The following is a 17,397-nucleotide window of genomic DNA, read 5'->3' as shown; positions in this document are numbered from 1 at the left end:
CCCAGCCCTAAATATTATAACAACTAATCACAGGGCAGATTGTAAGTAAGAACTCTCACCTCATGACAGCACACACATCTCCAGTGAGGTTCCTCCTGCAGGAGGTGGAGGTCAAGTACTCTTGAGGATTCAGCCGGTATGTGTCAATCATGAAGTTCCGATAAGCCAGATATCTGATCAAGAGTTAAACAGAATGAAAGTGAAACAAATGTATAGAAGATTTGCAAAAAAGCAATAAAGGGATCATTAGACCATAATCGTGTGAAAATGTAATTCATGTTTTGAAGAGAATTAAAGGTTTATGCACAGTGAAACTAAAAACTTACATCTCTGGAGTCTTAGATTTGTTTTTGCCATTGAAGAACTCTGGCAGGGCACGCCTCTCAATTTCATGTATACTGGAAGAACAATGATGCAAAGTTATGGGACAGAACACAGAGCAAATGCTTGCACAAGGTAAGATGAACAATGTGGAAAAATCATGTTGGCCTTTAAAATTAACAGCTCATAGGAAAGCAGTAAAACAGTCACACGCCCAGAGGGATTTAATACCTGTTGTAGTCGAACCATGCGGCATAGCTGGGGATAATGATGTGATGAGTTTGCTCAGTCACATTGTCCTCCGAGTCGATCAGACGATTGACCTCTGTTTTGCCCTGTTCTTCATCATCCTGTCAATTGTAAGTTGTACAGTCTTTCAGAACCAGTCAAATTACAACAGAGACAAAAACTATTTTAGAAAGAATTATTGGTAAAAGCCTGGGCTGTTACAATACGGCCATGCATCTTTTTTAATAAAGGAGAGAAACTGTTTAAAAACAATTATTGGATTAAAGTGCAAGGACAGTCTACCTTGCCACCAGATGCTACAGAATCATATTCCTGGTCATCTAAGACAGAAAACAAATACATTTATTCATTGACAGCATCTTTAACAACGTGTATTTATTTCATAAATAAGAGGAAAATTACTTACCCAAATCAGCAACTGTTCCGCCCTTTACTGGTGTGTTCTCATTGTCCTTTTTTTGATTGACTGCAGACAGACAGGAAGAGAACATCAAGCAGAGCAGTGGAGGGAGGGCAGACAGACAGACCATTCCAATGCAATAACATCTAAAAGCTTTCAGTGTAAATTAGGACAATGAAATTAGGGCTGCTGGCAGTAAGACCCAGAGTGTCTATTTTAGCCATGCGCTGAATTTAGCGTACCTATATTCAAACTGTTTTGGTAGACATTAACCAGGCACTTTTATCCAAAGTGACTAAGTATGTTTAAGGCCCATGCACAATTTCTACGATATCGAAGAACAAACGTGTGTGACGTCATTTACAACAAAATCTGGCCAAAAATTTGTTGTGGATATCCCAATGTGTATATTGGATTTGCATTTTTCAGAGAGCTCAAAATATTCAAATTAAATTTTGGTTGCATTTGTGAGATAATAAATGTAATTTATTTTGTAAAATAGGCACATAATATCGTAATATCGATTGAATCGAAATCGGATCATGGCAGACTATGAGGTATTTGCAAATATCGGATAGCTGGCTAAGATCGAGTTGTGACGAAACTTGCGATTTACACCCCCACATATATTAGTTGATGTTTTATATGTACAGTTAAAGTCAGAAGTTTACATACACCTTTGCCAAATACATTTAAACTCAGATTTTCACATTTCCTGACATTTAATCGTAGAAAACATTCCCTGTCTTAGGTCAGTTAGGATCACTACTTTATTTTAAGAATGTAAAATGTCAAAATAATAGTAGAGAGAATTATTTATTAAAGCTTTTATTTCTTTCATCACATTCCCTGTGGGTCAGAAGTTTACATACTTTTTTTTTGTATTTGGTAGCATTGCCTTTAAATTGTATAACTTGGGTCAAACTTCACAAAAAGTTGCTGGAATTCTGGCCCATTCCTCCAGACAGAACAGGTGTAACTGAGTCAGGTTTGTAGGCCTCCTTGCTCGCACACGCTTTTTCAGTTCTGCCCACAAATTTTCTATCGGATTGAGGTCAGGGCTTTGTGATAGCCACTCCAATTCCTTGACTTTGTTGTCCTTAAGCCATTTTGCCACTTTGGATGTATGCTTGGGGTCACTGTCCATTTGGAAGACCCATTTGTGACCAAGCTTTAACTTCCTGGCTGATGTCTTGAGATGTTGCTTCAATGTATTCACATAATTTTCCTTCCTCATGATGCCATATATTTTGTGAAGTGCACCAGTCCCTCCTGCAGCAAAGCTGCCACCCCCATGCTTCACAGTTGGGATGGTTTTCTTCAGCTTGCAAACCTCCAAACATATTAATGGTCATCATTATGGCCAAAAAGATAAATTTTAGCTTCATCAGACCATCAAGGACATTTCTCCAAAAAGTAAGATCTTTGTCCCCATGTGCACTCGCAAACTGCAGTCTGGCTTTTTTATGGCAGTTTTGTAGCAGTGGCTTCTTCCTTGCTGAGCAGCCTTTCAGGTTATGTCGATACAGGACTCGTTTTACTGTGGATATAGATACTTGTCTACCTGTTTCCTCCAGCATCTTCACAAGGTCCTTTGTTGTTGTTCTGGGATTGATTTGCACTTTGCATATCTAGGAGACAGAATGAGTCTCCTTCCCGAGCGGTATGATGTCTGCGTGGTCCCATGGTGTTTATACTTGCGTATTATTGTTTGTACAAATGAACATTGTACCTTCAGGCATTTTAAAATTTTATGACTTCAACCTAAGTGTATGTAAACTTCTGACTTTAACTGTAGTCTTGAGTGTTCTCATATTTAAATGTACTTCTAATGCCTCCCCAAGTAGTGTGGGTGGTGTCTCAATGTTCGCAAACAGTATGTCATTGTTTTGGCTCTGAGCAAAGAATGAAGAACTTTTCCATGAGTGTGTTGGGGCCTTATTATGGGACAGACCTCCTGGAGTAACCTGCAGTTAAAGCAATAGCTCACCCAAAAATGAAATTTCTCATCCTCATGTTGTTCTAAACCAGTCTGATTTTTTTCTTCTTCTTTGAAACACAGGAGGATATGTTAGGCTTTGACAGCCTCATTCACCATTCACTTTCATTGCATGTTTTCTACATACAATGCGAGTCAACCCTCTACGGTCATGTTGCAGAAAGAATCGCCATTGGCTAGTAAATTTTAGTTTTTACTCGCCAGACTTTTGATGACATGCTAGAGTAATGCAACTGGAAAAGATATGAAGCAAACCGAGAAAGGGGGCCTCTTCATATATATGACTTCACGCAATATAGTGTGCAACACTGTACGTATTATTTTATATTTAGCCTTATTTTAATCACATTTTAGCTTTTTACAAAAAAGTACAAAATGTACAAATTTCACATTCTATCAATTATATGATGTCAAGAAATTGCATTTTTAATAATGATACACTGTATAAAAATTCATGCACATTTTTACAAAACATTCACAAGGTTGGAACCTAATAATAAAAAGAGGGCTGCCACAATTATGAAATTTGGCTGACGATTAATTATCAAACAAATAACTGACCCTTCACTATGCCCTGCCTTAAAAGTGCTTCTGACAACCCTGTCAATTCAATCCTGTCTTAGCAACTGTTGCCCTGCCGCCATTACTCTGACACACGTTAGCTGTTTTCCAATGACAGCCTATAGGAGTAATATGTGTTTGAGTACTTTTAAGCGAGATTTTACCAAAATAATCCAAAAAAATGTAAAACACGTTGTTGCTTGGTCATTTGTAATAGCGACAACAGTTACCCACAGAGGATACACGCAGTGTTTTTCTTTCTCTTTTTTAAATAATCTTTAAATAAATCTGGAGAAGAACATGTTCTGGATTAAACTGTCAGCCCTCATTCCCAAATGAACATAACATCTGCAACGACACCTACATTTGCTCCAAGGTGAATTAAAGCTAATAACTGAACGTTAATGTATTTATTTATTGATTCAAGACATAGTAAAAGCGATAGCCATCTTTTCAATCTCTGATTCACATTATGCACAGTTTTCAATCAAATTATCGTGTAATTTAACAATTTATTTTACAAAAAGAAAGATAAATATGCATTACAATGTCACTCTTCATACCAGCCCATGTGAAAATACTATCCTATCCTTTCCGTTTGAGAATATTTTGCCCAAAACCGCATAGTTCATGGCATTCTCCCATTCACTGTGTGTTTCATGTACACAAAATCATTTATTCAAATTTAGCTTGGGTCATATAATAAAATAATGGTATATGATTTTCTTTTAAAGCTTCAAAAACGTATGAATGACAATTAAATATAAAAGCATACATTTTAAAATAATTAAATATTATAGGTATCAAAAAAAAAAATATTTCTTTTGTGTCAGATTTTGTAACATTTTCAGTTATCTACCATATTATATTACATATTATATTATGCAATAGTAAAATATTTCTGCCTTAAATTCTTCACCTTTCACACATTATTTTAAGGCTCTCTGAAAAAACCACAAGCTTTTACTTCACATGAAGGAAGACTTTGAGATTCTGTTTCTTGCATTTTATCATCTCCACAGAAAAAGAATAGGTGGGCATCTTATCACTGCGTGAATGAACCCGCAATGACCATGGACATTTGCCATTTCATAGTCATTAAATTAAAGTGAAACTGGAGAGCTTTGCATTCACTATTAAATTAATAAGTTTATATCTCGTTTATATTTTCACAGGAATTTGGCACGAGCCTCTGTAGACGGTGCTCACATCAGAGCGTTTGAGAAGCGGTTCATCTTCACGCACTCTCAAGAGAGCTGCTCCGGTGACACTTGTGGTGCAGTTCCATGAGATGCTCAGAGTTCAACTGAATGAGACACAAACGCATTTCCTGCGCGCTCATGAGACAGCATGCAGGAAAAAGATCTCTGTGCTTTGACACTACACAACTCAATCACTGGCAAGTGAAATGTTAATATTTACTCACCAGTGGCTAATAACAGACATATTTTAGCTGAATATCCTGAAATTTACTTGCATATGCGAGTGTTTTACTCGCAATGTAGAGGGCTGTGAGTAGTGACTTAGGCTGTCAGCACCCAACATACTAGCTAACATCACTTTGTTTTCCAGGAAAGCAATCAGAGTTTGGAACAACATGAAGATGAGGAAATTACAGAAATTATGTTTTTGGGTTAATTGACCCTTAAGTAGCTTGCTCATTTGCACAATGATGATAGCTCATGGATGATTTTTTGTTAGGTTCAAACATTCAACATTTCAGTTACCAGCCCAGATCTAGGCTGCAACACGCTACCAGCAAAGTTTGTGGGACTTGTCAAGAGATCCAATTAATCAAAGCGACTGACCATTTTTTGACAGTGTAACCTCTTCCATTCCTGGCACAGGGGAGGGATCTTCCAGGTCCTTCGTGAGGTCTTCATCTTGCTCATCATCATTTTGATGTCCACGGCGCCTCCACTGTGATCCAGGATTCCTGTTTGATGAAAAGTGGTAAGCCTCTAAACCTAACTAGTCCCTATAATATAAGAGACCAGGACTAACTTTGAAAAGATTAAGTATGATAATTTCAAACTTCTTATACCAGACTTTACACAACTAATATTTGACAAATGCCCATAATTATGTTTTCAGAGTTAGGCCCAAATGCTATATATGCAAGCAGCGATGCAATGCAAGAAGGTATCAACCAGGGTCAGTAATTAACTTTTTTTTAATAAGGGGCAATTTTTGCCCTCTGGATTTGATATTTATGGGCATTTTTTACCTTTATGAGGGCATAAAAAAAAAAAGTGTTGCCCTTTAAGTAAAATACTTTCACAAATTAAAAAATACTAAATTAAATTAGTATCAAGTCATATTTTGTGATAATATGTAGGCTATTAGGATTTAAATAAAATAGAAAAATATCTGATGTTTAAATGGAATTCATTACCAAATATATCCAAGTATATATTACAAAAAATAACATACTCTTCCAAATTTTCCAGGAATTTGTCATCACACTAGTAGGAGAGACAGTTACCCTTTCTTGCCCTTTTTGCGAGACTCCGCAGGGGTGCTGGGTGGGGAGGGAGAGCGTCTCCTCTTCTTGCCAGCAACCAGGGACTTTCGTTCCTTGCGATCGGGTGTACGGGAAGACTGATCAGAACCATGGAGGGTGAAGGATGAGAGAAAGAGCGAGAGAATGAGAGAATGGAACGGTCTTACACAAGGGGGAGGGAGGTGCTGAGGGGATTTCTGGGTGGGTGAGGCAGTGAGGGTGAGGTACATGAGGGTGAAGCAGCTAGGAAAAGGTTGAAAGGATGACTGACAGACACAGACAAAACAAACCCTGCCAAGAAGACCTCAGAGATCCGGCTATAAACGGACATCTGGATGAGTACCATATCTACTTAATAAGTGGGCTGCTCATTTCTTACCACTTCTTCCCCTGGGAAGATCCGCTGGCGAAAACTAACAGGCTTTTTGTTTTCATCCACCTCATAATCTTCCTCATTCATCCACTCGTTGAAAGCATCTGTGTCGACGACCCATTTAGCATGCACCTGAGGGCATCACAGAGCGTAGTGAGCGAAAATCTGGAAAATGTAATCCTGATGATGGGCTGCATCACTTCACATTGTAAGGTTTTTCGATGAATGAAAAAGGACGTAATTTAGGAACTTCTCAGTCTGTCTCTGAGCTTGACGATGCAAATTGTTTACTGAAACACCCTCTCACCCTCCATGGTTTCTCAGAGCTTGGTGGATCCTCAACATCTCCATCAATGTCACTTGTTGATACCCATGTGTCATAACTGCAAAAATATAAAACAAAGCCATGTGCAAACAACCTTGATCAACAACAGACAGGAACCATTCAGTATAAAAGCTTTTCTGCTCTTAAAGGAAGTTCACCCAAAAACATTATTCAGTCTGTTTTGCACACAAAGTTATTGAGGGATATAGTCTCACATAAACACCATTTTTATATGTATGATTTTGTCGCTTTTGCTCTCCTCAGCATCCACTTTTGCTGTATGGAAAACAGCAGTTTGGACATTCTGCTAAATATTTTTTCAAGGTTTAGAAGGCAAAAAAAAAAAAAAAAAGTGTTTTATGGTGTTCAAGCGATTGCATGTCAGATTATTTTTATTTTTGTTTGGATAAACTATACCTCTAAAATCATGACGCATTAATATTATGGCAGATACATTTTTAAAATATTTCAATTGCAGTATCCTTTTTTTTTTTTCACTTCCTGAAACTACACTCATTCCTCACTTCCTGTGGCTAACATTGGCATATATACATTTCCAAGAGGTACAAGCTTAACTCGCTGAACATTCTAGCACAGAAACCGATTGTATGGAGCAGTGCATACTTATTACATGCAACACATGTCCTGGGCATAAAAAAAACCTATAGGTAATGGTTTATTTTCAAATATGATTATTATTATTATCTTTACATTTAGAATTTACTTTAGTTCTTAATTTTTAGGCTATTAGTAATTTCCCACCTGCTGTCATAGACGAATACTTGCGTGATGGCAAATGGGGCTGTTGGAGACAGTAAATGTTTGGATTTGGTGGTTATATAAGAATTTTTTTATCACTTCATTATTTTAATTGCTTTTTTTTTTTCCGCTTAAAGTGCAGTTTGAATTTAAATATCCTTTAAGTTTTTCGTGTTTCAATAAATTTAATGTTTAAAGCAAAATCAATAAAGCAAAAATATTCAATGACCCTCAGCAGGGGGTTGACGATATAATCGATATCATGATATTATCGATTAAATATTTTTTACATCCCTACTTGCTTCCTAATCAGTTAATGGCTTAACTGAGAGCTGTTTTGAATAAATGGAACTCTTAAGGAAACTGGTCTCCAAACAGTTTGAAAAGCACCTTATTTTCATCTTGTCTCTGTATACAGCCTCCAAAGGCAGTATTTTCATGTTTTCGGATGCAGCCACTGTCGTATAAATGGAGAAGGAAGGCAGAGCGCCTTCTCGTGAGACTGAGAAAATGGAAGAAACAGGGTTTTTCAGGGACTGACCATTTTTCGGCAGCCACCCAATCAAACTTTCGGGCTGCCTAAGCAAACTCAATGACATTCATCTCGCTTTCTCAACATACTTCTCATCTGACACATGCAGCTGTGTTTCACGTGATTGTCTTGGAGCAAGAAAGTGCGCGTGAGTCTAGCAGTTGGCCCGTTTGCGCTCTACAGGAAGTAGAACGCAGTGCGGGATCACTTGTGCTGTATATCGCGGCACAAACTTAAAAACTTGCGTGACCCATTTGAATTCTACAGAGTTTTATTTATACCTGAAAGCACTATGGAGAAATTCAAACATATGACATTCTAACCAACACTGAGGAAGATGGCTAAAATAATGTGTCATGCGCCAACAATGTCTCATCTGCCACGCGAATTATTTAAACTACACTTCATCACCCTTAATAAAATTCAGTTCGAGTGATGTTAGATATTAGGAAACAAACCAGCTTTGCTTTCAGATATTCAAATATTTTTTTACTGAGATGATAAATCATTACAAGCCTCATTAAGTTTTTTTTTTTTTTTAACTCATGGATTCCTTCATTTGTTGCATTGCTTTCAGATGTCGTGTTTCTTGAGGAAAGTTTATAATAATAATACCAGTCAACAACATCAGACTGACATGTGCCATAATGTGAAATTTAGCATTATAGTAAGTTTGATTTAAAGCCAAATTTATTTAATTTTTAACTTTGACTATGTTTGTCAAGTTCCAAATAAAGAGAAAATTACATAAGAGTTAGTAATTTTCATTTATAAAGTATTTAATTAAATGACTGGATTATTAAATAATAGGCATTACAATATAGTTATTTAATATAAGCCAACTTTCATTGATTTTTTAAATGTATTTATTTTAATTTAACTATATTGTGATATATATCATTATCGTAGGGCTAGGCGGTTTTTCCGATTAATTCAAATTTGCATTTTGACACAAATTTTTTTTTATCATCAAGAAATCCACCAAAGGCTGAATAAGGAAGAGAAAAATAATTCATAGCGCTTGTCTTAATTCCGCTCCCGATCTGATCAGTTGCACGTGTGTGGCGCTCTCCAAATGAACGTGACAGGTTAATAACATGGAGACTGATATAAAAGACAGTGGTAAAATTCCCAGTACGATTGTACACAGTGTGATTGTAGCTCAGATTAGTCCATCATGCAGGCATACACATTTACACTCTGTTGATAACTTCCCCTTGTGGTGCATTTGTACATTTTTCTTGCACACCTTTGTTTCTTATAATGAAAAGAACCAGGTTGCCTTGCATTCTAATAAAGAACATGCAATTTGAACCATGATGGAGTACATTTAAAAGTTGAAAAAAAAAATAAATAAAAAAATAATAAAAAGAAATCGAATCATGAATCTTCCATAAGTTTGATAAAAATCAAGATTTTATTTTATTGCCATATTCCCATACCTATGTTATCGTGATATAAAAAATGTAATATTGTGATGTAAGATTTTGGTCATATCGCCCACCCCTAATATGCAGCATTACCAACCTGTCAGGATAATTGCCCCAGTGAACCAGCACCTGCTTGTCTTTGCGCATAACAGGACGCAGCCATTCCTCTGAAAGACAGAACCAGAATTATGTTTTCTTCAAGGAGACCTCCAATTATAAGCTCAATTGAAAATAAATAGTAGAGGAAAGACAACATTGGTGGCTGACGTCATTCATAACATACAGTTGGTTTGTTTACTATAAAATTTAAAAAAAAAAAAATCAAACACTAACCTTCTTCCAGCTGGGCTGGGGAGGGGTAAATGATATGAGTGGCCTTCAACTTATCTTCAGTGATGGTTCCCTTGAAGAGAGAATGAAACACAACATCAGGGAAATAGTCTACAAATAATGTAATACAAACGAACCGGACGATTCCGGACTGTTTTTTTTTTTTACCTGATGTCTCTTGATGATGTCTTTGAGTTTACTGACTTGCTTTTGCTCCACATCAGACACAATATACACAATTGGTCGAGTCAAAGAGTTGTTCTGTGGATAAAAATGAGATATTGCATTCATCACATACAGGGCAAGACTCTAAACCAACATTTTAAAAAATGCAGTTACAATGAATCATATTCAAAATGGGCAACTTCTGTGAGGTCCTCAGCAGAACGATCTCTACCTGAACAAGAGTCTTTTCAATAGTCATAAACATCTCAACATTTCTGTCCATTCTGGACGGGTTTTGCAGATCAAACCTCCTCCTGAAGAAACACAGGTAAATAGTTTATAGGTGATGACATTAAAAAAAATTTTTTGCATCAACTTCTTCGGCATACAACTGATCCAAAAGCTGTCGGTGTTCATCATCCCGCCCCTCTTTCACACCCATCTTCACAAGATTTCACTCACCAGCCCTGCTCGCTCTTGAACTTATAGGCAGATCCAAGAATGTGGCAAAGTGCTCCTCCAGGTTTGAAATCCAGAAAGATTTTGGCCTAGAATTGCAGATAACATAAATATTGAAACTTGCCATTGGTGTGCTATTACACTGTATTTTGATCAATTGAACAATGTGGCATTATCTATCATGTCACTTGTAGCACAGAGCAGTAAGATCAAGACCACATTTATAACAGCTAACCCCGCAGGAACTGCTTAAAATGCACATGCAGACTTACAGGTAGCTTGGTGAGAGCAGGATTGCTGACCCTACGCCCAAATGCATCCTCCTGAAACTGCAGCAACTGCACCACCAGTGCAGTCAAAGATTTGCTTGTAGGAGAGTCAGTTTGGACATACTGCAGAACAAGACAAATGCATGCGTACATTAGCTTCAGATTAATCAAAAAACGTATTAAGGGGCACTTTTGTTAGACACTTATGCGGGCAGATGAAATTAACCAGCTCATCATATCTACCTAGACAACTATCATCCACTATTCGCGATTTGATTTACACAACGCACACGTGCGTTTCGAAATTATGGACGGAGAAACGATGAAATATTTAAGCACCTTGTTACTAACAATGAGTTTTGAAAATGTACCATGTCATTACCATGGATTCTTCTACATGTTGCATATGTTAGTACCATGGCGTATTTTTTTTAACTTTGATAATAGACAACGTTAAAGATAACGTAAACAAACTTTAGCATAAACAACAGAGAAAGACTCAGGGTCACTAACTCCTCAGGTGCCAATGACACAGTTGTTGATCAGATGATTTTGTTAAGAGGGACAAATATGCCCCAAAAAATGATGCCGAAAACGCTTTCTAGGTAGGCAGCTCACTAGATTCTCAAACACAGGCATCGTCACCAGCTCGCGCATCTCACAACACAAACGTTAGCCATGGGCTAACACGACAGCCCAAAACATTGACACTTAAAACATCCCAAGAGCAAAGGTTCTTGACCATAACTCCAGTTTGGAGCCTAGACATTATCTAGACGACTATTCCGGTTCAATAGCTTCGAATAATTAACTGTAATCATGATTCAACTATAAACAAGAGCGCGTGCCGCTTCTTGGAGCCATTGTGTGACGCGCGCGCCCCATTCAACGGACACCGCGCGAGCTGCAGACCTTCTTGTAATGTTTCCCGATCCACAGGCGAACCGTCTCCAGCTGGGACACCGTTTCCGAGCTCTCCCAGAATTTAGAAGAAGGTCCTCCATCTTTTTTCCGTCCGATCGAAGCACCTGCGCCCGCTTGGCCGGCTGATGGTCCTCCGGAGCCCGTTCCGCCCGCTGCAGTCGCCGCCGTCGCCATTGTTTCTTTATTTGCGATAGAGGCTAGTCAGTGCAAAATGTTTTAAAATGACACTGCGGCTGCGCAACGGTCGACGCTAGAGTCGTTGGCTGAAGGAAACCTCGCGAGATGCCCAAGGGTTAGGAAACGGGACGAGACAACAACACGAGAATGTATTTCTATTTGGCAAAACTTACAGAAAGACTGTTAAATAGGTTTAAGGTACAGTCAACAAAATTATTATTTTTTTTTTCATTTAAAAACTTGCAGATTTCACATTTGTTTTTAAAGAAACTGATTTTTGTAAAATAAGAAATCTTGATTTTAAAAGCAGTTCAAAATAGCTTAAAACAAGGAGCAATGCGCATAATGCACACAAGGTTTAATTGCCTTTTTTATTTTCATAAGGCTTTGTGTAAGTTACATTTTCTGTAAAGAGCTAATCATTGTATAATGTTCAGTACACAATATCGTAGGCACAAAATTAGACGGGCAGACAGTTACAGATCTAGGAAAAAGTCGTAGTGCCATCTAGTGACAACAATGTGTAGTCTATAAATGTTTTTAATGTTGCATTTAGTCATTTAGCTGACACTTTTATCCAAAGTGACATACAAATGAGGAGCATAACAAGCCAGAACAGTACAGAAGCTAGAGCAGAAGAATATTTATTTATTAAGTGTGGTCCATTATGCTTGTGGACCGGTTAAAGGGATAGTTCGCCCAAAATGAAAATTCTCTCATCATTTACTCACCCTCATGTCATCCCAGATGTGCATGACTTTGTTTCTTCTGCTGGACACAAACAAAGATTTTTAGAAGAATATCTCAGCTCCCTCACAATGCAAGTAAATGGGTACCAATATTTTGAAGCTCCAAAACCACATTAAGGCAGCATAAATGTAATCTATAAGATTCCAGTGGTAAATCTATATCTTCAGAAGCTATATGATCGGTGTAGGTGTGAAACAAATAAATATTTAAGTCCTTTTTTACTATCAATCTCCACTTTAACTTTCACTCTCACATTCTTCTTTTGTTTTTGGTGATTTACATTCTTCATGCATATCACCATATACTGGGCAGGGAGGAGAATTTATAGTAAACAAAAATATTATATTAACTAAAAATTTTATATTGCAATATCTGTTTCTCACCCACACCTATCATATCGCTTCTGAAGACATGGATTTAACCACTGGAGTCTTATGGATTACTTTTATGCTGCCTTTATGTGTTTTTTATGAAGGTAAATCAGTAGCAAAACTCGAGAGCTTGCACATTTGGATTTGAGAACTTGTACAATAAATATTTGTACGTCGACTCTTACGGAGTCAGTTCTGGTGATAGTTAAGAACATGAGACCACCTTCCATGGTGGAAGGACAAGGCATTCGTGAAATGGTTTACGCATTCAACCCTGGATATATCCTGCCATCAAGAACACACTTTATAAGTTTAATGGAACAGAAATATGAAAAAACTTTTCAAAAGGTATACATACACCTACACCTGAGGACACAATACGTGTTTTAGGAACATATTAGATTTTAAAATAAAGACAATAAAGATGACTGAACAACAATTTAACCACTGAAAGAGGTGAAATTGATCATCTTAAAGTAAAATTCAAAACTTACAAAGCTTTTCACTGGAAATTTCTGGTTGTTTAAAGGTAAAAGAAGCCATTCAAGATGCAAGAAGCTTCTTTGCATTGATGGCTGACATTTGGGCGAGCATTGCTACAGAAGCATACCTTGGTGTCACATGTCACTTTATCACTGAAGACTGACAAATGAAGACTCTCACCCTTGCAACAATGCCTCTTGAAGAAAGACATACTGGTGCCAACATAGCAACATGGCTGGAAGAGGTTGTTGCAAAGTTCAACATTTTACCAACCAACATAAAAGCAATCGTTCATGACAATGGATCCAATGTTGTTGCCGCAATGAAATTGCTGGCAGACAAACATAATTGGGTCTCTGTCTGCTGTACTGGACACACACTTCAGCTTCTCTTAAAGAGCCCAGCATCTGCAAAGCTTTGGGAGCTGCAAGGAGCTTGGTTGAAGATTTTAGGAGAAGTGAACTGGCCAATATCAAGCTTTAGGAAAAGCAGCAGCAGATGAACATGCCATGAGCATAAGCTGATCCAAGATGTCAGTACCTGGTGGAACAGCACCTATTATATGATGGAGAGACTACTGGAGCAGCGCTGGCCAGTTACTGACACGTGTTCTGATCCTGAGTTGACACCAAGGGGCAAACACTGCTTTGACTTGAAGCCTGATAAGTGGTCACCGCTTGAAGAGCTGACACAGGGCCTGCAAACTTTTCAGAGTGCCACTGTTTTCCTTAGAGGTCAAGAGTATGCAACACTGGGGGCCTGGGTAGCTCAGCGAGTATTGACGCTGACTACCACCCCTGGAGTCACGAGTTCAAATCCAGGGTGTGCTGAGTGACTCCAGCCAGGTCTCCTAAGCAACTCCTAAGTAAATTGGCCCGGTTAGTGGTTCTCGCTCTCAATGCGTGGGATGCGTGGTAAGTTGTGCGTGGATCGCGGAGAATAGCATGAGCCTCCATATGCTGTGAGCCTCTGCGGTGTCATGCACAGCGAGCCATGTTATAAGATGCATGGATTGACTGTCTCAGAAGCAGAGGCACCTGAGACATGTCCTCCGCCACCCGGATTGAGGTGAGTAACCGCGCCACTACGAGGACCTAGTAAGTAGTGGGAATTGGGCATGCCAAAATGGGGAGAAAAGGGGAGAAAAAATAAATAAATAAATAAAAAGAGTATGCAACATTGTCATGCCTTCCTCAACTTGTTAAAGGGCTACAGAGGTTTTGAAACAACACCAGGAATGGTTTTTTAGCCAAAGCTGCCAAAGATTTAACAGAGAGGTGGGGCAATGTCAACACTGTCTTTGAGGACAAAGACAACACAGTTGTTCTGTCAACTGCCCTAGACCCAAGGTTTAGAAAGCTTAAGTTGATGACTGCTGAACAGGGAATAAGGGTACAAAGCACTGTCAAAGTCCTTGCTATTAAAGCAGCAAAAGAATCCTGGAAATGTGCAGAGGAGAGAGGAAAATTCAGTGCTAGATAACCTCCTCCAGTCTGACACAGACAGCCTCAGTGAAGAAGAGGAGTCCCAGAATGACCAAAAGATTAAGTTGGTGAGAAATGAAGTACAGATGCACTTTTCAGAATCACAAATACTCAAAAAAGAAGATCCCCTCAGTTGGTGGAAGGAAAATGAGGGACGTTACCCTACACTATCAAAGCTTGCATGATCCTTTCTTTGCATTACTGCCACATCCACTCAAGCAGAACGGATCTTCTCTGCCACAGGAAAAATTTGCTCACAAAAAAGAGCAAGTCTGTCATGTGAGCATGTTGATATGTTGACCTTTCTTAATTTTAATTCTGTGCTTATGTGGCAATCCAAAAATAGCAAAAAATGCAGATCCAAAAAATGACATTGCTACTTAATGTTTTTCATTAACAGAACCTTTTGTCTTTACAAATGAATCTTTTAATGCTACTGCCTTATTAAATGTAGATTTTTTTTTATTTTTATTTTTTTACATTCAAACATGTACATTTTGTTTTTGTCTGTAATGCAGCTGATTTATTTATTTTGAATTTATTTGTATATTTTACTTCTATTTAAGGGAACAAAAGGGTTAAAAATGGTAAAAGAGCATTTGTTTGTGATTTTGAGTTGGACAAAGTCAGAAAAACATAAAGCAGATTGATCTATTAATTTGGCTCGAAGTTCATTAAAAGACATTTTCAAAAGCTGTAGTGATTTTCTTTTTTTTTTTTTTTTTTTATTAGTTAAAATATGTATAACACAACCTTTTTACTCACTGCAAAAGCTGAATAATCCTATTTAATACTATTTAATTATTATTAAAAAAGGTACCTTCGGATTGTTAGATCCCTCCATCAAAATTGTTTTGGGTGAACTATCCCTGTAAGTGTTCGCTAATGTGCTTGTTAAAATGTAAAATGTGTTGAAAAACACATAATGCATATCCACACATGTGGATCATCTAATATGTTGATGACACCTCAGTGGTAGGCCTCTTCATCAACATCTTCATCAGCATGGTTTAAAGCTAATACCTGTTTCTTCACCTAAGATACTTTATTGATCACTCTAGGAATTATGGTGCAATAACAGCAATACAGTCAACAGCAACCACTTTCTTCTTCAGGTTTAATGAATGTACAAGCAAGAGCATTTTTGCAGATTGTACATGATGGCTCCCCCCTTGGTTTACGATTAAATGCAATAAATTTTGCAAAATAGGTCTCACAGACTCTGACACATGGTGGTAAAGGAGCAGAAAGAATTGGACACATTAATTTGTGCATTGCCAACTGGAGAATTTGTGAAGATCATTTAAATTACATTTGCTTTGATAGATATGCATTGCAATTTCATGCCTTATTGTACGTTATCTCTAAGCAGAAAAATAATCTATTTCCTGATGTTATTGCAGACCTACTGCAAGCGCATACATTTGCAAAACAACGGTCATACATTTTATTACAATTGCGTTAAAACATTTATCTCAGATGACCTGTTTCGATAAAGTATCAGTGCTTTTAAAAGTTGCATTAAAAGCTGACCCACTGTTGTTTTCTGTTATAAAAAGGCTGATGAGAACCTGTTATCCAGTAAACTTCGTGTCATCTTTGAGAAAACATCTGTAGCTTTTAAAGCTTTTTACAGGTGAGTGAGTTAAACTTGTCTTAGAAAATGTCATTCATTTGCTACTATTATTATATTATCCTTGTCGTTATGCTTTCTTGTGCATGCTTTCATTTTAATTAAAATTTGTACTTAATTACCCACTAATTAAGTACAATTAGAATAAAAGACAAAAAATTCAATTACATTCTATTAAAACCTAAAACAAACTCTAATAGTAAATTCATTATCAAATCAGATTATAAATGATTTTACTCTATCAATAAATAAAATTAGTAAAAAAAAAATAAATAAATAAATAAAAAACAGTAAGAAAATGGATAACACTAATCAGATTTTTTCTTAATTTTCATTTGTAGGACAATGGAAATGTACATGTTTTTCCTGCTTTGTATTTTTGCAATGCCTTATTTAACAGATACAACTACTGCTAAAGGTACAGTTTAAAATTACACAAATTATTTTAATAATCCTTAAAATGTTTTATACATATCCGCTGTAGCCTATTCTACATTCAAGCATTTCACAGAGCAGGATGTCACATTTATATAAAAAGTTTTTGTAATTTTATTGCTAGGGTTTGATTCTTTTGTATGTTACCGTTTGCCTTTTCATAATTGTTTTGTTTTTCGTTATTGTACATTTTTCATCATCATGCATTTTATACAGATATGGTGTAGAAGATGTTTTTAGAATGTATTTCATATTTTTAAAATCATTGCCAATATAAACCCATTGTTATAATCGTAACAATTATGTTTGGCAAAAATAAACCGACCTTTTACATTTTAAAATATGTATTTAGTCATTTTGTTAAGCTCTGCATTTTTACTACAATGCTTTTTGATTTCAGCCAAAAATCTCCCTTTATATGGCAAGGCAACACAAGCAGACTTGGTTGAGAATCCTTGAGCAGCA

The 17,397-nt window shown here is 37.1% G+C and overlaps 1 protein-coding gene across 2 annotated transcripts in view; it reads right to left on the bottom strand.

The window, feature by feature from the left end:
* Positions 1 to 11,813, bottom strand: part of LOC127453446 (SWI/SNF complex subunit SMARCC1-like) — a 37,429-nt gene extending 25,616 nt beyond the window's left edge. Inside the window, exons 1-16 of one of the 2 annotated variants that reach the window (XM_051719785.1) lie at positions 11,588 to 11,813; positions 10,679 to 10,798; positions 10,410 to 10,495; positions 10,180 to 10,261; positions 9,951 to 10,043; positions 9,786 to 9,855; positions 9,550 to 9,619; positions 6,714 to 6,789; positions 6,413 to 6,538; positions 6,016 to 6,131; positions 5,339 to 5,466; positions 977 to 1,036; positions 853 to 890; positions 553 to 671; positions 327 to 398; positions 60 to 173 (exon numbers count right to left, since the gene is read on the bottom strand). In XM_051719785.1, coding sequence (XP_051575745.1) covers positions 60 to 173; positions 327 to 398; positions 553 to 671; positions 853 to 890; positions 977 to 1,036; positions 5,339 to 5,466; positions 6,016 to 6,131; positions 6,413 to 6,538; positions 6,714 to 6,789; positions 9,550 to 9,619; positions 9,786 to 9,855; positions 9,951 to 10,043; positions 10,180 to 10,261; positions 10,410 to 10,495; positions 10,679 to 10,798; positions 11,588 to 11,773 — 1,556 coding nt within the window. In that variant the 5' untranslated portion in view covers positions 11,774 to 11,813. The remainder of the gene's footprint in view (positions 1 to 59; positions 174 to 326; positions 399 to 552; positions 672 to 852; positions 891 to 976; positions 1,037 to 5,338; positions 5,467 to 6,015; positions 6,132 to 6,412; positions 6,539 to 6,713; positions 6,790 to 9,549; positions 9,620 to 9,785; positions 9,856 to 9,950; positions 10,044 to 10,179; positions 10,262 to 10,409; positions 10,496 to 10,678; positions 10,799 to 11,587) is intronic. The other variant, XM_051719786.1, reaches the window with a different exon arrangement.
* Positions 11,814 to 17,397: the final 5,584 nt, after the last annotated feature.

Source organism: Myxocyprinus asiaticus, chromosome 15 (assembly GCF_019703515.2).
Source record: "Myxocyprinus asiaticus isolate MX2 ecotype Aquarium Trade chromosome 15, UBuf_Myxa_2, whole genome shotgun sequence".
NCBI lineage: Eukaryota > Metazoa > Chordata > Actinopteri > Cypriniformes > Catostomidae > Myxocyprinus > Myxocyprinus asiaticus.
The sequence above is the reverse complement of the archived record's forward strand: the minus strand, read 5'-3'. Positions and strand labels throughout refer to the sequence as shown.